General features: G+C 42.7%; 1 protein-coding gene across 2 annotated transcripts in view; it reads right to left on the minus strand.

The window, feature by feature from the left end:
• The window catches only part of ACOXL (acyl-CoA oxidase like), a 319,722-nt gene that overhangs the window by 94,133 nt on the left and 202,894 nt on the right, over positions 1 to 22,695 (minus strand). For both annotated transcript variants that reach the window (XM_070474015.1, XM_070474021.1), the window contains exon 13: positions 9,259 to 9,368. In XM_070474015.1, coding sequence (XP_070330116.1) covers positions 9,259 to 9,368 — 110 coding nt within the window. The remainder of the gene's footprint in view (positions 1 to 9,258; positions 9,369 to 22,695) is intronic.

Raw genomic sequence — 22,695 nt, forward strand, 5'->3', positions numbered from 1 at the left:
ATAAAAATCATCTGATCATCTCAGCAGATGCAAAAAAGGCTTCTGACAAAATTCAAAATTATGATAAAAACTCTCAACAAAGTGGGTATAGAGGGAACAAACCTCAACATAACAAAGGCTACATATATGACAAACCCACAGCTCACATGTATACACAGTTTTTGCTAATTATCCCTCAACATAGAAGTTTGAAAAAAAATTTTAAACAGAATGGAAAACAAACCTTAGTATGAAAGTGTAAAAATGAAAGTGTTAGTTGCTCAGTCGTGTCCAGCTCTGTGTGACCCCATGGACTGTAGCCCACCAGGCTCCTCTGTCCATGGAATTTTCCAGGCAAGAATACTGAGTGGGCAGCCATTCCTTTCTCCAGGGGACCTTCCTGACCCAGGGATTGCACCCAGGTCTCCTGCACTGCAGGCAGATTTTTTACTGCTGAGCCACCAAGGACGCCCCATGTAACTTCTGCCTAAGCAGAAAAAACTGTCACCAAATATTGAAATTTAGTTAATAATGTCCATTCCAAATTATTTAGAAGTATGCTAATGTCTGTAGTTTACTTTGAAATGCATCAGAGGAAAAAAAGGTGAACTGAAGGATGGATTGAGGGCTTGATACATGGATATATATGTGGCATAGTCAGCACAGTCACATGTTACGAGTTGATTCTATGGTGGGTATATGAATGTTCCCTAAAATTATTTCAATTCTCCTGAGTATCTGAAAATGTTCATAATATAAATGACACAACATTCGAGTACAGTGTGGAAACTTGCTTTTCCTCCACCTCCACACCTGCCTAGGGGTCCGTGGGTCGGTGAGAGCGGTGAGTAGGGGTCCGTGGGTCGGTGAGAGTGGTGAGGGCTCCAGTGGATGCCCCGCAGGGGAGGGGAAGAGGCAGCACTCACTGGCACAAGAAAGGGCGGAACGGAGCTGCTTGCAGGTGAGGTTCAGCCCCAGTCAGCGCCGAGCCCTGCCCTCCTCACCTAGTCTCATGGAGTCTTTCCAGTGCCATGACTGACTCCTCCCGCAGCCCAAATGAAGGGTAGCCTCTGGGAGTGCATGCAAATGGTCGCCTACTTGGAGGGATTTCAGGGATTTCCTCGTGTTCCCATCTGCTCACTTCTCTTGTGAGTTGTCAGTATGACTGCCATCCAACTGCTTTACCTGCATGAAAGCTGAGAACCCAAGGTCACTGCTGCATCGTCAACACCTGAAGAAGTGCCCAATACAATGAATGTGCATGGAGATGTGTCGGATGACAAAGGCTTTTCTTAATATACATAAAAATGAGAGTGAGTGAGGTTTGGGGACATAAGGAGAAAAATGCAGCCAGACTGAATCAGTAAAACCTGGATGTGTGGGAGAAAGGAGTGTACTGTTTTGGAGGTTAACAACTGAGACAAAAATAAATGGACTAGAACTTTCCAAACATTTACACTTGGAATACTGCCTTTGGCACATCTCAAGTCTATCTTGGAAGATTTGCTAGGAATATAGATTTGCATATGGGTGAGAATCTGTTTTTCTTTTGAAATGATGGAAACAGCCCTGCTCTGCTATCTGGAAGAGAAATGGAGGGGCAGATGGTATGTAAGTAGTTGGAGAACTTGTTTCCTGAATGGATGGAACTGGTTCTGATGGGAATTGTACTGTTCTTTCAACTTCTTATATGTTGTAAATTTTCCAGCTAATAAATTGTGAGGGAAACCATCAGCCCTATAAAATGCCCATTCAGGGCTGTGTTCTCAGCTGCAGTCATGTCTGACTTTGTGGCCCCATGGGCTATAGCCCACCAGGCTCCTCTGTCCATGGGATTCTCCAGGCAAGAATACTGGAGTGGGTTGCCATTTCCTCCTCCAGGGCATCTTCCTGACCCAGAGATCAAACCTGCATCTCCTGCACTGGCAGGTAGATTCTTTACCACTAGCATCAACTGGGAAGCCCATAGAAATGTTAAAAAAGACTTACTAGCTTTGTAGAGTGTACAAATTGAAATAAAATCAAATAAAATTATATAAAATTAAAAGATTTTAAAAAACACCCCAAACAGAGGGAGATTTAAGTGAAACAATCTTTGGATATGGGAGCTGCTACTTCCAGCTTTAAGACAGCCTACAGTTTGAATAAACAGGAATGTGAGCAGTAGCTTACAAAACAAGAGAAAAGGGACAGATTCATGCCAACCAGTGGGAAAAGTCTCAGGCGTGTGTGCCTGCCTGCTAAGTTGCTTCAGTACTATCTGACTCTTTGCGACCCCATGGCTGTAGCCTGCCAGGCTCATCTATCCATAGGATTCTCCAGGCAAGAATAATGGAGTGGGTTTCCATGACCTCCTCCAGGATTGAACACAAGTCTCTTACATCTCCTGCATTGGCAGGTGGATTCTTTACCACTAGCACCACCTGGAAAGCCCAAAAAGTCCCATACAATCTATTTATTGTGCTTCCCATGTCTCTCATCAGGATTGTAAGATTATACTTTTTAATTAATAGTTGCTTGAAAATTAGTTCATTTGGGCTATGAAGACCAAAGTCTTCCTCCAAATAAAAATGATAATTTAAAAAATACACACACAAAAAAAGCACAATAAGCTCCTCAGAAGTAGAACAAAGAAGATAATACACTTATGAGCATGAATCAATGAAGTAAAAGCAGAGGTATGACAGAGGATCAACAAAGGGAAAAGATGGTCATTTGAAAAAAATAATAAATTAGACAAACATCTGGTGAGATTAAACAATAACAATAAAGGAAAGAAAAAAAACACAAGAAATAATTTTAGGAATGAAAACTGGGACCTAACTACAGATCATTATCAAAGAAATGCAAATCAAAACCACAATGAGGTACCATTACACGCCAGTCAGGATGGCTGCTATCCAAAAGTCTACAAGCAATAAATGCTGGAGAGGGTGTGGAGAAAAGGGAACCCTCTTACACTGTTGGTGGGAATGCAAACTAGTACAGCCGCTATGGAAAACAGTGTGGAGATTTCTTAAAAAACTGGAAATAGAACTGCCATATGACCCAGCAATACCACTTCTAGGCATATACACCAAGGAAACCAGATCTGAAAGAGACTCGTGCACCCCGATGTTCATCGCAGCACTGTTTATAATTGCCAGGACATGGAAGCAACCTAGATGCCCATCAGCAGACGAATGGATGAGGAAGCTGTGGTACATATACACCATGGAATATTACTCAGCCGTTAAAAAGAATTCATTTGAATCAGTTCTAATGAGATGGGTGAAACTGGAGCCCATTATACAGAGCGAAGTAAGCCAGAAAGATAAAGACCATTACAGTATACTAACACATATATATGGAATTTAGAAAGATGGTAACGATAACCCTATATGCAAAAAAAGAAAAAGAGACTCAGATGTATAGAACAGACTTGTGGACTCTATGGGAGAACCCGGGGGTGGGATGTTTCAAGAGAACAGCATCGAAACATGTATATCTAGGGTGAAACAGATCACCAGCCCAGGTTGGATGCATGAGACAAGTGCTCAGGCCTGGTGCACTGGGAGGACCCAGAGGGATGGGGTGGAGAGGGAGGTGGGAGGGGGGACCGGGATGGGGAATACATGTAAATCCATTGCTAATTCAATGTATGACAAAAACCACTGCAATGCTGTAAAGTAATTAGCCTCCAACTAATAAAAATGGGAAAAAAAAAATAAATAAAGAGCCTCTTGATGAAAGTGAAAGAGGAGAGTGAAAAAGCTGGCTTAAAACTCAACATTCAGAAAACTAAGATCATGGCATTTGGCCCCAACACTTCATGGCAAATAGATGGGGAAATAATGGAAACAGTGACAGACTTTATTTTGGGGGGCTCCAAAATCACTGCAGATGGTGATTGCAGCCATGAAATTAAAAGATGCTTGCTCCTTGGAAGGAAAGTTATGACCAACCTAGACAGCATATTAAAAAGCAGAGACATTACTTTGTCCACAAAGGTCTGTCTAGTCAAGGCTATGGTTTTTCCAGTAGTCATGTATGGATATGAGAGCTGGACTATGAAGAAAGCTGAGCGCAGAAGAACTAATGCTTTTGAACTGTGGTGTTGGAGAAGACTCTTGAGAGTCCCTTGGACTGCAAGATATCCAACCAGTCCATCCTGAAGGAGATCAGTCCTGGGTGTTCCTTGGAAGGATTGATGCTGAAGCTGAAACTCCAATACTTTAGCCACCTCATGTGAAGAACTGACTCATTTGAAAAAGACCCTGATGCTGGGAAAGAGTGAAGGTGGGAGAAGGGGATGACAGAGGATGAGATGGTTGGATGGCATCACCAACTCAATGGACATGAGTTTGAGTAAGCTCCAGGAGTTGGTGATGGACAGGGAGGTCTGGCATGCTGCAGTCCATGGGGTTGCAAAGAGTCAGACACGACTGAGCAACTGAACTGAACTAAACTGAACTATCGATCTAGCAGAAGTTAAAAGGATAATTAGAGAGCAGTATGATAAACCTTATTGGAGAAGGAAATGGCAACTTCCCCCAGGATTCTTGCCCAGACCACCCTATGGACAGAGGAGCATGGCGGGCTACAGTCCATGTGATTGCAAAGAGTCGGACGTGACTGACAGACTAAACAACAGCAACATGATAAACCTTATACCAGTAGATCTGGAATCAAGCAGATAAATTCCTAGAAAAACATCATTTACCAAAACTGGCAGAAGAGAAAGCCTAAATGGTCTTAAAACCATTAAACTAATTGAATCAGTTGTTTAAATATTACCCAAACCCAGATAGTTTTCAAATAACTTTTCAGATTCTTCTACAGAATAAGAAACTACTTCCAAAATAACTTCTGTGACCAGGAAAACTTGATATAAATCCAATCAGGGAAGTACGAGAAAGGAAAACAATAAGCTAAGAAGTACACAAAAACCCTAAAAATAATACTAACAAGTCAAACCCAGGAAAATATAAAAATAATAATACAGTATGTCAACACTGAGTGTTTCTTAAGCACACAAGTGTTATTTACCAAAACATGTTAAGGAGAAATAACATAAGATAATTTAATAGACAAAAAATCATTTGCATAAAATTCATCATCAAATAATGATATAAACGTTAAAAACAACAGTAAATGGAGCTTCCTTAGGAGGTAAAGTATGCCTATCAAAAACTTTAGCAAATGCATTCTTAATAGTGAAATATCAAACTAATTCTTTTGAAAATCAGGACTAGAACACCTTCTCACAAAAACAAATAAAAGAAGCAATAACTGGAAAAGAAGGAATAAAATATACTATTTGCAGATGGTATGACTGTCTATGGAAATGCAAAGAATCTATCAGCACATTTAAATGACATATTTTATGGTCAGGTTTATATACAAAAGTCAACTGTGTGTATAGTAAATCAAGAACAAAAAAACATAATTTAAAAATGTTCTTTTTATGGCAACAACAAAATTATAAAGTACCCAGTAATAAATCTGTCCAAAGTTGTACTATGTTTGAAAGAATACACACACACACACACACACACACACACACATACATATATATAACTCTGGAAGACACTTGGGAGATTAAAATATTTGAGAGGAAGTTCAGTTTTACAAGCATGTCAATTTTTCTGCAAATCTATAGATTTAATAAACTTCTAAAGAAAATTCCAGTAGATTTCTTAAAAATTGTGGTAAAATAAGCATAAAATAAAATCTGCCACCTTAGCCATTTTTAAGGGTATAGTTCAGCGGCATTAAGTACATTCACATTATCATGCAACCATTACTATTACTCACCTTCAAATCTTTTTCATTTTCCCAAACTGAAATTCTGCAGCCAGTGAACACTATCTCCCATTTCCTCCTCCTACTAGCCCCTGGTAACCACTATTCTACTTTCTTCTTTTTTAAGATTTTTTTCCCTTAATGTGGGTCCTTTTTGAAAGTCTTCATTGAATTTATTACAATATTGCTTCTGTTTTATGTTTGGATTTTATGGTTGCTAGGCAGGTGGGGTCTTAGCTCCCCAACTAGAGAGCAAACCCTCACCCCCTGTATCGGAAGGTCTTAACCACCGGACCACAGGGAAGTCCCACTATTCTACTTTCTGTCTCTATGAACTTGACTACTGTAGATAATACCACATATAAGTGCAACTGTATAATATTTGTCCTTTTGCTGTATGCACCGTCTTTACTTACTTTCTTTTTTTTTGGAGGAACTTGACAAACTTACTCTTACACTTGTAAGGATGTACAAAAGACCCAGAATAGCTGCCACAATTCTCAATTATATTTTAGATATAATAGTATCATATGTAATATGTGCCACATAATACTATTACACGGTTATAAATCTAGTGGAATTGAGACAGTGTTTTGTCAGATTCAGAATATACAAACAGGGACTTCCCTGGTGGTCTAGCGGCTGTGACTCCACGCTCTCAATGCAGGGGGCCTGGATCGGACCCCTGGTCAGAGAACTAGATCCCGCGTGCCACAACTAAGAGTCTGCACTCGCAACCAAAAAGATCCTGCATGCTGCAGTGAGACCCGGAGCAGCCAAACTCACTAACCAACTTAAAAAAGAACACACAGGCAGACTGGGAACAAATGGACTTCCACATACATAAAAGTTTAATAAATGCCAGCGGGGGCATTCTAGATCACTAGGGAAAGGCAGTGAATTCAGAAAATGGGTCTGGAAAAACTGACAATCCCCACAGGAGAAAAAAAATGAAATTAAATCCCTTCCACACACCACAGACGGAAATTTCTAATGGATTCAAGAATTCAAGGTGAAAAGTGAAATTCTCAAACTTTCAATAATATTAAAACATATATATTTCACAATCACAAAGTAGACAAGATACAGGAAGTGTGGGATATAAAAGAAAATATTGAAAATTCAACTGCAATTGAAGAATTTATGTTACTCAAAGACATCATAAAGAAAACCTAAGATAAGCCACAAACTTGGAGAAGACAGCTGTAACATCTAAAAATCAACACTGACTAAGACCAAATAAAACAAAAACAGAAAAACTGACAAAATGCATGACAAGCATTTTGCATAAGAAGAAATACAAATGGTAAAGAGAATGTGAACACATGCTCAACTATAATAATAATAAGAAAAATGCAATTTTAAAGCCATAGTGAGGGACTTCCCCAGTGGCTAAGACTCTGTGCTCTCAATGCAAAGGCCTCGGGTTCAATCCTGAGCCAGGGAACTAGATCCCAAATGCCCCAACTAAAGATTCTGCATGCTTCAACTAAGACCTGGTGAAGCCAAATAAAGAAATAAAAGTAAATATCTGACTAGATTCTAATGAGGTGGACAAACCTAGAGCCTAACATACTCTGAAGTAAGTCAGAAAGAGAAAGACAGATATTGTATATTAACCCATATATATATATACGGAATCTAGAAGGATGGCACTGATGAACGTATCTACAGGGCAGCAGCCAAGACGAGACAGAGAGAACAGACTTGCACACAGTCAGGGAGAAAGAAGGTGGGATGATTTGAGAGAGTAGCATTGAAACACACACATTACCAGATGTAAAGTATACAGCCAGTGGGAGTTTGCTGCAGGACACAGGGAATCCAAAGCTGGTGCTCTGTGACACCCTAGAGGGGTGGGATGGGGAGGAGGGTCGGGGGGGGGGGCGGTTTAAGAGGGAGGTACCATATATATACCTGTGGCTGATTCATGCTGATGTATGGCAGAAACCATCACAATACTGTCAAGTAATTACTCTCCACTTAAAAATAAAATAAAATTTTTAAAAAGCCACAGTGAGAGATCTTTTTCTTATACTGACAAAAATTAAATCTGACAATGCTAAGTGTTGGTTTTATAAGACACAAGCTGTTGGTGGGGATAAAAAAATGTATGCAGTCACTTTGAAAAATAAATCGGCATGATCTAGTAAAGTTCAACACTGGCATACCACAACACAGCAATTTCACACCTGGGTGATATACGCTATTAAGGAGTGTTTTTTTCGGGCAACAGATTGAAAATCGCTAAAACAGCACATGAAATCAGTTTAAATGATTGAGATCAGTATTTTCAAAAAACAAAATTAAAAAACACCAGAGGACATTACGAGTAATAGGAAGAGCATTGTTTCACGGCATGTTTGTTTCATGTGTGTCTGTGGTGGGGAGGAACTCTATGGGTGTGTGGGTGTCCATGGTGACGTAAAACCTATTTCTCACTCTTAGTCATGGCAACTAAATTTGAAAGCCCTGTAGAAATTCTTGCCCACGTTCCCCAGAAAACATGTACAAGATTTTTCATAAGAGTGTTGTGCAAGATATCAAAAATACAACACAAATATCCACTGATACTGGAGATTAGAAGGCATAAGTAACTTGTAGCACAGACACATGATGAAATATTACGAGCAGAGACAGAAGCTCTTCAGCCATACATAATAACTTGGATGAACCTAAGAAAGTATTGAGTAAAAACAGGAAGCTACAGAATACCACACACATTTACACCTTATTTATCAAGCTTATAGATAATATGAAAAATCAGTGAAAACAACCCAAAGCATGGATCCTGGAGCCCAACTATCTGGATTCAAATTTTAGCTCTGTCACCCACTGGCACATAATCTTGGGCAAAATACTTAACCTCTGTGCCTGTTTCCTCATCTGTGATATGGAAATAACAAAAACCTGCAAAGTCCTTGCCACAGTGGACATGCTAAAAAGAAGGAACACATGTAGGAGGAGCAGAATTAGCAGTCTTCTGGTCCTTAAGTTGGATTCTGGGTACATGAGTATTGAAATTACATATTCATATATATGTTTCCATATACCAGTATTTTTTTAAACACAGAAGATATGGGTTCAATCCATGGGTTGGGAATATCCCCTGGAGCAGGAATGGCAACCCACTCCAGTATTCTGGACTGGGAAACTCCATGGACAGAGGAGCCTGGTGGGCGACATTCCACGCTGTTGCAGAGTCAGACACGACTGAGCAAACATGCACGTAATTGATGCACAATGTTGTCTTCTTTTCAGGTGTACAGCAAAGTGGTTTAGTTATATCTATTCTTTTCCAGATTCTTTTCCCATCTAGGTTATTACAGAGCATTGAGCAGAGTTCCCTGTGCTATTCACTAGGTCCTCGTTGATTATCTATTATATATCAATATTTTACATTTAAAAAAGTGTGAATTGTACAAGGCTCTGTATAGTCAGGCTCAAGAATAAGACTCCAGGTCAAGGATGCTGGCAGCCTGAGTGATCACACACCTGGTTCTCAGCCTGTCACTCCCCGATTCCGCCCAGTTTCGGAGCAAGCTGGAGACCGGTCTTTCTTCATACTGCTTGGTGTATTGAGCCAGCAGTTCCCGAACCACAACCTGCACACAGTATAAATCATTTGTCAGCCATTTGTGAAAAATAGAACAAACAATGTAACAAACACCAGAGTGTTTTTAACCGCTGCAGCAAGATAAGGTCCAGTGGCTTCCAGCAAACTTTTGTGCTCAGCGGTGTCAGACTCTCTGCCATCTCATGGACTGTAGTCCACCAGGCTACTCTGTCCATGGGATTTTTCAGGCAAGAATACTGGAATGGGTTGCCATTCCCTTCTCCAGGTGAACCCAACTCTCCTGCATTGCAGATGGATTCTTTACCCACTGAACCACCTGGGAAGCCCATGTCTTACTATAAATATATTTGAAAGTCGCTTAGTCGTGTCTGACTCTTTGTGACCCCATGGACTGTATAGTCAATGGAATTCTCCAGGCCAGAATACTGGAGTGGATAGCCATTCCCTTCTCCAGGGGATCTTCCCAATCCAGGGATTGAACTCAGGTCTCCTGCATTGCAGGTGGATTCTTTACCAGTGGAGCCAGCAGCAAAGCCAAAGAATACTGGAGTGGGTAGCCTATCCCTTCTCCAGCAGATCTTCCTTACCTAGGAATCAAACCGGGGTCTCCTGCATTGTAGGCAGATTCTGAGCTACCAGGGAAGCCTGTGTCTTCCTATATAGTTATTCTTATTTCACATTCCTTTTGCTTCTTTGAAGTATTGTCTTGAATTCTTGAAATCATATCTCTAGATAGATATTACCCATGACTTCATTTCAGTATAGAAAAGGGGGTGTCACAAAATGCTGACGATGAAAAAGAGGGCATCAGGATCATTGTATTAGGGGTCAAAGGACATAAACATTTTTGTAATTCTTTCTGTACAAAGTTGGGCTTCAGGTGGCGCTAGTGATAAAGAACCCCCTGCCAATGCAGGAGACATAAGGGACATGGATTTGATCCCTGGGTCGGGAAGATCCCGTAGAGGAGGGCATGGCAACCCACTCCAGTATTCTTGCCTGGAGAATCCCATGGACGTGGCAACCTGGTGGGCTATAGTCCACGGGGTCGAGAAGAGTCAGACACGACTAAAGCAAGTTGGCACACATGCACGCTATACAAAGTAAGTGTGAAAATCAAACGCTGCAAGCAACAGGGAAAATGGGGGGGGGGGAACTACTAACTGACTAGAATAAAAATCAAAATGATATGGCACTCAAGGTTAGTTTCACTGATATCACTGGGATGATAAAACAAACACATTGTTTGTTTTAGCCAGCAAATTTGGAAATATGCCAGCAAATTTGGAAAACTCAGCAGTGGCCACAGGACTGGAAAAGGTCAGTTTTCATTACAATCCCAAAGAAAGGCAATGCCAAAGAATGTTCAAACTACCGCACAACTGCACTCATCTCACACTCTAGTAAAGTGATGCTTAAAATTCTCCAAGCCAGGCTTCAGCAATACATGAACCACGAACTTCCAGATGTTCAAGCTTGTTTTAGAGAAGGCAGAGGAACCAGAGATCAAATTGCCAATATCTGCTGGATCATCGAAAAAGCAAGAGAGTTCCAGAAAAACATCTATTTATGCTTTATTGACTATGCCAAAGCCTTTGACTGTATGGATCACAATAAACTGTGGAAAATTCTGAAAGAGATGGGAATACCAGACCACCTGACCTGCCTCTTGAGAAACCTGCATGCAGGTCAGGAGGCAACAGTTAGAACTGGACATGGAACAGCAGACTGGTTCCAAATAGGAAAAGGAGTATGTCAAGGCTGTATATTGTCACCCTGCTTATTTAACTTATATGCAGAGTACATCATGAGAAACACTGGGCTGGAAGAAGCACAAGCTGGAATCAAGATTGCCGGGAGAAATAGCAATAACCTCAGATATGCAGATGACACCACCCTTATGGCAGAAAGTGAAGAGGAACTAAAGAGCCTCTTGATGAAAGTGAAAGAGGAGAGTGAAAAAGTTGGCTTAAAGCTTAACATTCAGAAAACTAAGATCATGGCATGCGGTCCCATCACTTCATGACAAATAGATGGGGAAACAGTGGAAACAATGACTGACTTTATCTTTCTTGGGCTCCAAAATCACTGCAGATGGTGACTGCAGCCAATGAAATTAAAAGACGCTTACTCCTTGGAAGGAAGGTTATGACCAACCTAGACAGCACATTAAAAAGCAGAGACATTACTTTGCCAACAAAGGTCCATCTAGTCAAGGCTTTGGTTTTCCAGTGGTCATGTATGGACGTGAGAGTTGGACTGTGAAGAAAGCTGAGCGCTGAAGAATTGATGCTTTTGAACTGTGGTGTTGGAGAAGACTCTTGAGAGTCCCTTGGACTGCAAGGAGATCCAACCAGTCTATCCTAAAGGAGATCAGTCCTGGGTGTTCATTGGAAGGACTGATGCTGAAGCTGAAACTCCAGTACTTTGGCCACCTGATGCGAAGAGTTGACTCATTGGAAAAGACTCTGATGCTGGGAAAGATTGAGGGCAGGAGGAGAAGGGGACGACAGAGGATGAGATGGTTGGACGGCATCACCGACTCAATGGACATGGGTTTGGGTGGACTCTGGGAGTTGGTGATGGATAGGGAGGCCTGGCGTGCTGCTGTCCATGGGGGTCGCAAAGAGTCGGACACGACTGAGCAACTGAACCAACTGATCTGAACTGAACTAACTCCATCACCCTCTTGGTACAAGAGCAACAACACTCCAAACCTTAAACATTCCTTTCTCTGATTCCCACGCCTCCACTCCAGACCTTCACTGCCTTTATTTTTCCACACTGAGTTTATTGTTACCCAAGGACATGAAGCGTTACAACTTGCTGCTGTTTTTTCATCCTGCCTCCGGAAGGTAAGCGCCACAAGGTCAGAGTTTGTTCACATTCGTTCCATCAAATGGCTATGGGAGTTGAGGAATCTTTCTTGAATATGTGAATGAATAAATCAATCCCTTTTCTGTGTTCAGCATCTCATCTGATCCATTCAATTCCTTAATAATTTCCTTTAACTTTTGTCACTATGTCCACCTTTCTGATTTTGTTACTGTTTGGTTGCTTGGTCATGTCTGACTCTTTCTGACCCCATGGATTGAGTGCACTAGGCTTGCCTGTCCTTCACTATCTCCCAGAGGTTGCTCAAACTTAGCTCCACTGAGTTGATGATGTCATCCAACCTCCTCCTCCTGCCCTCAATCTTCCCCAGCATCAGGGTTTTTTCCAATGAGTCAGCTCTTACCTTTCTGATTTAAGCAAATTAAATTGGGAAAACAAACACATTTTAACTAGATTTAAAATTAGAACACTGGGGCTTCCCTGGTGGTCCAGCACTTAAGACTCCATGCTTCTGCTGCTAGGGGCAAGGGTTTTATCCCTGCCTGGAGAATGAAGATCCTGTATGATGCACAGTGTGGCCAAAAAACTAATATATTTTTTAAAATTTCTAGAACATAACAATCCAGTTTAGGTATTAAACTTAAAAGACAGATCCACTGGGACCTGACTGGTATCACAAAATTCCTGTTTAGATCTTCATTCCTTTCTTTTTCCTTTTTGCTCCTTGCTTTTGGAATTGTTCCTTTTTCTAGGTCATGAGACAAGAAAAGCTGATTTTTAAAATGAGTCTATTTTCTGCTGCTGATGCACTTTGGTGAAGGATTAAAGGGTTGGAGCTATCAGCTATCATGGGGTTTGGTGAGGACAGTCTCTACATTCAATGCTTTGTTTGATAAATGACCTGGAGAGGCAAAGACAGATCCATTAGCCTCTCAACTGAGCATGCAATGAAGACATGATTTTTTTTACCTCATATATGTGTTCCTGAATATGCTATAATATACCATATACTATATATACATTATATAATAAGCAATAAAATGAAAAATGTAAATAAATTATATAACATTATATAAAATATATAACACACACACATATATATGAGTGCAGAAGACAAAGGTTCCATCCCTGGGTCAGGAAGATCCTGTGGAGTAGGAAATGGCAACCCACTCCAGTATTCTTTTTTTTTTTTAACATCAGTATTCTTACCTGGAAAATTCCACAGACAGAGGAGGCTGGTGGGCTACAGTCCACGGGGGTCACAAGTAGTCAGACACGACTGAGCACATACCACACACACACACACATATATAATTTTTAATTTTCTACTTTAAAATAATTATATGCACAAAAGTTGTAAAATTAAAATGAAACAGAGATGTTTTGTCTAGTCATCACCCAGATTACCCCCAAAATGATATCGTAGACAGCAATGTGTGTGCATGCTCTTTGTGACTACATGGACTGCAGCTTGCAAGGTTCCTCTGTCCATAGGATTATCCAGGCAAGAATACTGGAGTAAGTTGCCATTTACTCCCTTAGGGGATCCTCCTGACCCAAGGATTGAACCCGCATCTCCAGTGTCTCCTGCACTGGCAAGTAGATTTTTTACCACTGAGCTACCTAGGAAACCCTCACATAGTAACAGTAATGATCAAAACCAGAAGATTCAGTAAAATTTGTATACACTGGATGTGTGAGTTGAAGCAGAGAGTTCATTATTTAAAAATGAACCTGGTAGTAAAAGAAACCCATTTTATAAAATAAAATATATTTCCTCTCAATACAGATAGTCATATCCTCTAGGTCTGGTGTTTTGAAAACTTACACCAGATTTTCTTAAGACAACTTGTGATGCTATTTCTTTCCAGATGATGGTTTCTGTGGCTTTGGACACAGTTCTCTGGGTCAAGATATGAAGACTCTTAATTTTCCTTTTTCTACATGATTAATTCCCAGGGACTGAGTCCTGCTGCACCTGCTCAGGAGTCCCTTCCTTAAGAGAACTCCGGGGAACTGAGCAGCCAAAACAGCTATGTTCTTGCCTTTTGTAAAAGATCCCACCTGCAGAAGGAATCAAGTGAATCTACAGCCAACATTTGGAAACCATGAATCTGAGTAGTTATGCAGAATAATGACATCACAAACATGCATCTATAATGAATTTCCTATGCGTCAGGGAACACTGATTATATAGCACAATTACAAATAATTTTTTAGGTCGAATGGCTTTTCAAGGCATCTACGAAGCAACTAGCATGTCTCCACACTGAGTATTTCACTGATTGATGTCAGCTACAGAGAAACTTGGATTAAAAAGCCTGACGAGTTGTGTCTGCTGCCAAAGCAGAAACACTTAGAGTCAACTAGGATAGAAAACATGGTCTCTAAGGAAAAGTCAGCCCACGTCATCCTCTCTGCAGCAGGACAGGCCAGGCAGCGGGCAGCACTCAGGCTTATACCGAGTAGGACAACGGCTTCCTTCCAAGTGGCCATACCTGTGGCACTGGGGTCCCAGACCGTGCCCTAGGCAGAACTGGCCATAGAACCCAGGGCAAAACAGAAGTGCAGAGCACCTAATTAAAAAATGATTAAGGATTTCAAGACAGTGAGAGCAGACCAGCAAGCCAGCACAGGCTCTTCTTTTTCTCTAAACATTTTATTTCGTATTTTGGAGGACAGCCAACTGACCGTGCTGTGAGTTTCAGGTGAACAGCGAAAGGGCTCAGCCATACACATTATGTGTCCACTCTCCTCCACGCCTGACTCCCACCCAAGCTGCCGCATGATACTGAGCAGAGTCCCCTGTGCTACTGAGTGGGTCCTTGCTGGTTATTCATTTTAAATACAGCAGTGTGCACATGTCCGTCCCAGACTCCCTAACTGTCCCTTTCCCGCTGTGCTTCCCCTCGGCAACCACAGGTTCATCCTTTCAGGCTAAGCACAGGCTTCATCCCATGAAGCTGGATCTGGCCCTCCAGGCCCCAGGAGGATGGGCAGGCACAAATGGGACTGCGTGTCCTGAGTTTTCTTCCATCTACATCTGGCAACACGAGCTTAGCTGAGGGCAGTTCAGGTGTCCCCCAGGGAGTGAGGCTGAAGAAAAGGCCAGCTGGGCATTATCTCCACTGCGTATGGTAACTGTTTGCCTTTTTCAAATGCTCTACATCCCATCAAGGTAAGATTTCTTTGAGGAGAATCTGTCATGATTCTCTGGCTAGAAGGAGAGAAAGAAAGAAGGAAGGAAGGAAAGAGAGGCAGGGAGAGAGGGAGAAGGAGGGAGGGAGGAGGAAATAAAAGGGACAGAGAGAGTGAGCAAGAATGAATTCTGTACAGAAAATGAAGAAGCCACTCTGGCGAGCTCAGAAGGACAGGTAACGAGACCCACATTCAGAAGGCTTTCTCCCAAACCTCACACACAGAGCTCTTGAGGAGAGCCTTCAACAGTCAGGTGCTGGAACATCTGGCTTTGAAAGAGTTAGCACCAGATTTGTTACCGGTCAGCGGATTTGGAAGAGAAAAGCAGAAAGTCTGTTTCAAACTACCTTGCTTTTCTAAAAGGGCACTATCCCAAAGTCCCTTCAAGGTCCCCAGAATGAATGATCACATTTTGTAAGTCCTCTGCACCAATTCTACCCCCAATCTTCACGCAGTCTGCCTCCCCCATTTCCAACGCCATTTCCCTCCTCTAGGCTGAGACTCATCCCAGGCCTACCCCTACTCCCCCAGAGGTGGTCTTCAGTCTCCACTCGGCTGGCCTCCACCTGCCTCTGGCCCATTCACACAGCTCCCTTTCTCTTTGCTTCTGCCATCATCCAAGCTGATTCTGTACAAATCATCTGTAGATCCCACCAGTAAACCTCCAGAAGATCTGTTGAACTGTCTGTCTCTGACTTTGCTGGGTCGGGCAGGCCCTCAGCCCACGCCCTCATTCTTTCGCTCCAAGAGGCCCTCAGAAGGGGAAGGCAGCTGGTCTTTTAGGATGACTGGCTGTCATCCACAGCCTGGTCACCCTGTACCAGCTGTTCCTCAGACCCCTCCTGGTGCCTCCAGATCTCAGATCTTTCAGAACTGATGCTCCGAGGCCCTGTGATAGGGTCGCCCCAGCCCTCATCTCTGATTTCAGGAGTATCAGCACTTCGCTCCTTCCAGCATCTCAACACCTCCCCCTGCTGATCACTAGGACTCACCTACAGCCAGAAGGCTGGGGCCCCAGACGGAATGTTCTTTCAGGTTTTCTAAAGGAACTGTGTGCTTCCTTTAGGAGCAGAGGGAGTCAGGGTTCTACAGCTTGAGGTTGAGTCCTCGCCCAACATCGTACCTGTCCCAATGCCCCGCTGTAGCACCTGAGGTCCAGGCTGTCTTGGAGAAGAATCCAGAATTCACCCCAGCGACGGGGGTGGGGAGAACAGTAAGGGCTCTGTGTGTGTGTGTATGTGTGTGTGTGTGTGTGTGTGTGCACTCGAACGCAGCATTTGTTCTCTCAGTGAGGCCTCCCTTTCTTTGTTACTCTTCATTCTTTTCTTCCCTTCCTCATTTTTTATATTTAAGGGAAGGACTATTTCTTCTATTCTATATTTTACTCACAGTTCCTTTATTTTATATAGCAAAAATTGATTCACACCAGTGAGTAAGAATGCAATAAATATGTTTCTATAAGGGAGGGCCAATTTATTTTAACGGTTTTAAATATACTCAATTTTTAATCAAAAAAAATTTTTTTAACTAGGAATAAAACTACCACATAACCCAGTAATCCCATTATTGGGCATATATCCTGAGAAAATCATAATTCAAAAAGACACATGTACCCCAAAGATCATTGCAGCACTATTTACAATAGCTAGGACATGGGAGCAACCTACCTGTTCATCTATAGAAGAACAGATAAACAAGATGTGGTACATATGCAATGGAAAATTGCTCAGGCATAAAAAGCAACAAAACTGGGTCATTTGTAGTGATGTGGATGAGTCTAGAGCCTGTCATGCAGAGTAAAATAAGTCAAATGAGAAAAACAAATATCATATATTATCTCTGGAATCTAGAAAGATAGTACTGATGAAACTATTTGCTAAGCAGGAATACAGATGCAGACACAGAGAATGGACAGGTGGACCCAGGGCAGGAAGAAGAGGGGGGGATGAACTGGCAGAGTAGGATTGACATATGTTAATATATACTACCATGTATAAAATAAATAGCTAGTGGGAAGCTGCACCACCATGTGTGAAATAAACAGCACCGCGAGCTCCACTCCGTGCTCTGTGGTGACCTAGAGGGGTGGGATGGGGGTGGGAGGGAGGCTGAAGAGGGAGGGGACACACGCGGCTGATTCACTTTGTCATGCAGCAGAAACTAACACAATACTGCAAAGCAAGTCTCCTCCAACTTAAAAAGTTTAGGCCGTATTAAGTGGTCTGAAATAAAAAGTGACAGTCTCTTACCCAACCCCTTACCTCTAGAATGTCACTTCAGAAATAACCATTCTTAAGCAGTTTCTTTTTTTTTTTTTATTTATTTTTCATTGAAGGATAATTGCTTTACAGTATTATGTTGATTTCTACCAAACAGTAACACGAATCAGCCATAGGTATACATATGTCCCCACCCTCTTAAACCTCCCTCCCACCTCCCTCCCCATCCCAGCCGTCTAGGTTGTTACAGAGCCCCCGTTTGAATTCCCTGAGTCATACAGAACATTTCCATTGGCTATCCATAGATATCTTTCTAACTCTTCACTTGTTTTATGCTTTTCTCCACCTCATCTACAAGTAATATTTTTCAGAAAGCGCATGGCAAAGTAAACTTCCCGAACATTTGAACATCTGTTAAGTCTGAATATAATATTCATCATATTTGATGAATAATTTAGCTAGCTGTAAAATTTTATATTCAAAGTAATTTTCTTCTGAGCTCTAAAGGCATGGTTCCATTTCATTCTAGACCCTGGCCACTCAAAGTGTGGTCCGCAGAGCAGAGCATCACCGTTACCGGAGCCTGCTGGAAATGCAGAAGCTCCGGGGCCACAGCAGAACCCTGACTGTGACAAGAGCCCCAGAGACGCGCGGGTGCAGTGCAGTCAGGAGGCACTGCTCCAGCCTGCAGTGCTGCAGCCAGCAGGGCTGAGGTCAATCTGACTCTCTTTTCTCAGCAAATAGTCTCCTGTTTCTTTTCAGTCTAACATTCGGAGGCCCTCTCTCTGTCCTTACTTGGTGATCTGAAATTCTCCAGACTGTTCTCAGGCTCTGACCTTGTCTGGTGGGTCCTGCCTGTTGTGAAGAAAGACTTGTGACTCTCTTCAGGTTTGGGAAACTGTCTTCTTTTATTTCTCTGACTTCGTCTGCCTCTCTGTGTTCTCTGCTCCCTCTTCGGGGAATGTCATCAGTTTCCTGGACATGATCATCCATGTCTCTCAGCCTTTCCCTTTTACTTCCCTTCTGGCTCCACTGGCTCAGTCAGTGAAAGAATCTTCTTGTGATGCAGGAGACCCAGGTTCGATCCCTGGCTCAGGAAGATCCCCTGGAGAAGGAAATACCGACTCCACTATTCTTGCCTGGAGAATCCCATGGACAGAAGAGCCTGGTGGGCTACAGTCCACAGGGTCTCAGAGAGTCAGACATGACTGAGCAACTAAACAACAGCCACCACAAAGACGAAGTTTTAACCATTGGACCGCCAGGGAGTTTCCCAGTATGCTTTTGTTTATGGATGCAAAGCCGTCACATATCTCCAGGAATACTAATTAGTTTTTGCTTTTCCCAGTGCCAGTAGCTCTATTTGTTCATCTTGCTCCGTTTTCCTGCAGTTTCTGATTATCTCTATTAGATAACCTGTATTATGGTATTGGGCCTTCCCTGGTGACTCAGAAGGTAAAGAATCTGCCTGCAATGTAGGAAACCCAGGTTCAACCCCTGGGTTGGGAAGATCCCCTGGAGAAGGAAACGGCAACCCACTCCAGTGTTCTTGCCTGGAGAATTCCACGGACAGAGGAGCCTGGCGGGCTACAGTCCATGGGGTCGAACAGTCAGACATGTCTGAGCAACTAACACTTTTACTTCACTCTCATTATGGTATTACTGTTCATTTGCTTAGGTGTGATGACAGTATTGTGCTTTTGTAAGAAAATGTTCTTATTTTAAAAAATGAATGTTGACATTTAATTTGGGATGAAATGTCTGATGTCTACAACTTTCAAATGGTTACATACATACATACACAAACATGTGTATAGAGAAAATAAGAATGAGACCACTTAAATAGAGCAAAATCTTAATATTTGGAGGTGGAGGATATGCCCAAGTGATATTAATTTCTCTTGAAATTTCTATCTGAAATTTTCGAAAGTTGGAAAAAAGAGAAACAAAACAAAATATCTGAATATTCAGGAAAATACTCCAGTGGCGGGAAGGGGATGGTGAAATCCCTGAGAAATCAGCTCTCTTACTGGAAACCAGATATGTGCTTGGTTTTTAAGCAAGTAGGGCTATAGGTCATTTGAATTTTTGCATATATTTTCTTGGAATAACAAACAATGTATGCAAAGCCTGTGGCTGATATTCCTTAGGAAATCTGCCACAGTGGGTTAAGAAGGGACCTGTCCTAGGATATCTCTAATGAAGCAGAAGAAAGTTATAATGGGATTTCATGGGTGTGGACAGTAATTGGATTTGGTGGAGGGTGTAATTAAATTTCACCAAGGGCCCACAACCTCTGCCCCAGGAAAATAATGAAAGGGTCAGACGACCCTCAATCCTGCTCAGAGGGAAACATGTAAAGCATGCTGAAACTGCGAACCACAGGCTTGCTGTGTCCACATCTCCTCGGTCACGGGGCAGTGGCCACGGCGCCTTCAGGATCGCTAAAGAGATGCACCTCAGATAGAGGGTTGAAGGCATGTCAGTAATAGAAAAATACCATGAAAATTATTGACTACTGGTCTTTGAAATATCTACCTCTACTTAGATAAGTAGAATCAACGCATAATCTAGTCCAGAAAAGGATTTGTTGTTGTTTAGTCACTAAGTCTTGTCCAACTCTTTGCAACCCCATGGACTGTAGCCTTCCAGGCCCCTCTGCCCATGGGGATTCTCCAGGCAAGAATATTGGAGTGGGTTGCCATTTCCTTCTCCCGGGGATCTTCCTGATCCAGGGATTGAACCCATGTCTCTTGCATTTCCTGTATTGGCAGGCAGATTCCCACTGTGCCATCTAGAAAGCTCACAAGTTACAGAAATTCCCCTCTATTCCTAGTTTGATGAGAGTTTTTAATCACAAAATACTGTTGGATTTTGTCAAATGCTTTTTCTGTGTAAACCAACATAATCATATAATTTTTTTTCACTTGATATGATGGTTTATGTTGATTGACTTTTGAATGCTGAAGCCGCCTTGTATACCAGTGAAGAACTCCACTTGTTCACGGTGTAGAGTTCTTTTTAAACACTGCAAGATTTAATTTGCTAAAATTTTGCTGAGGATTTTTGCATCTAAGATCATGTAAGTTTTTGATATGTAGCTTCCCCTTTTTTTGTAGATAGTAATCTACTTTTGGTATCAGGATAATATTAGCTGTATTAAACCAAGTTGGGAAGCATTCTCTTCTCTTCCATTTTCTGCAAGAGATTGTGTAAAATTCTTCCTTAAATGTTTGGTAGAATTCTCCAATGAAACCTAGACCTGAAGATTTCTTTGGGGGGGGGAGCTTTTTTATTATTATTAAACATTAAGTTTCATTTCTATTACAGGACTACATAGGTTGTCTATTTCAAGTGACTGTGTTTGCGTCTTTTGATAGAGGAAAGTGAGAGGGCTAGATCTGGGGAGAGGAGGAAATATCTTGACTTCACAGTCGCCCACAGCACCTATGGGTGGCAGGTGGAGGGACAGTCCTGGGTTCTGAGGCTGCAAACACCTGTCACGTCAGGTCATAAGCCAGAACCTCCATAAAGCTTTACAAACCAGCACCTCGGGATGAGCCGAGAGAAGGGACGGTATGAAGTCGTCGTTGAGGACTGGTCTTTTTTTTATTGGAGTACCGTTTCTTTATGATGTATTAATTTCTACTGTGCAGAGAAGTGAACCAGCCATATGCACACATGTATCCCCGCCCGCCTGGACCTCCCTCCCTCCCAGCCCAGCCCTCTAGGCCACCACAGGGCACCGGGCTGAGCCCGTGTGCTGCGCGGCGGCCCCCCACTGGCCATCCGCTGCACACGCGGCGGGCGCCCGTCCGCTGCACACGCGGCGGGCGCCCATCTGATGCACACGCGGTGGGCGCCCATCTGCTGCACACGCGGTGGGCGCACGGATTCTGTGCTCTGCGCCACGCAGCAGCGCTCACAGCCACCCTCCACAGTGGCATCTCGGCACCTGGATGAGGGATGAGGAAGCTGGACTGGGCACAACAGATCCCCGGGACTTTTCATTTTCTTCCACTTTGTTCAGACTGGATAAATTCTATTGAATATAGATTTATTTTTTTTCTCTACCATCTCTACCAATTTGTTTTTTCAGTTGTATTTTTCAATTCTACAGTTCCACTTGGGCCTCCTTTTATTTCTTCTGTCATTGCTGAAATGTTCTGCCACTTTTATCTGTTTCAGGAATGTTTGCAATTACCTTTGAAGTATTCTTTTGATGAGTACTTTAAAATCTTTGTCAGATAATTCCAACATCCGACTCTTTTTGGTAACATCATCTGTCGATTTTCCCATTCAAGCTGTGGTTGTCCTTTTTGTTGTTGTTATAATGAGCGGTTTTTCTTCTGTATCCAGGGGTTTGGATATTACTTTAGGAGATCCTGTTTAATTGTGAGGCGCAATGCAAGGTCTGGGTGGGTGTGAACGCTCAGCTTCCCAGTGCGCGCTGCCAGTGCTGCTCTGGCACAAGCAGTGTATGGACTCACACTGGCCTGCTGTGGACAGGTGGGTGATGCTCCAGCTCCCCTTGGGTCGTGCTGACACCAGAGAAAGGGGAGTGGGGGAGCAGACTGCCAATGAGCCCCAATTCCCACTACTTCTTCCTAACTAACCGATGATGGGTGAGCGCAGAGGCTGAACTTCCTCTCGGCTTCTACTGAAACTAGGGAGACAGGAAGTGGAGTATTAACTAACCCAGCTCATACCCTTCCATTCCACCCCAATGTGAGGGAAGGCTGGAGGCTCAGAGTCCACTCAGCCCCTTTGGTATGGGGTGAGAGGGCAGGGAGAGGAGGATCAAAGAGCCCACAAGTCCTCCTTCACGCTGTCTAGTTAGGTTTCTTTTTTTAATTTTATTTATTTGGCTGTGCTGGGTCTCCGTTGCTGCGGCGGCTTTCTCTAGTTGCAGTGAGCAGGGGCTACTCGCCGTTGCAGCATGCAGGCTTCTCATTGTGGAGGCTTCTCTTGCTATGGAGCACGGGCTCTGGGCCTTGTGGGCTTCAGTAGTTTCAGCTCCCAGACTCCAGAGCACAGGTTCAGTAGTTATGGGGCAGACAGCTTAGCTGCTCTGAGGCATGTGGGATCTTCCCGGACCAGCGG

The sequence above is a fragment of the Odocoileus virginianus genome, chromosome 2 (genome assembly GCF_023699985.2).
Source record: "Odocoileus virginianus isolate 20LAN1187 ecotype Illinois chromosome 2, Ovbor_1.2, whole genome shotgun sequence".
Lineage (NCBI taxonomy): Eukaryota > Metazoa > Chordata > Mammalia > Artiodactyla > Cervidae > Odocoileus > Odocoileus virginianus.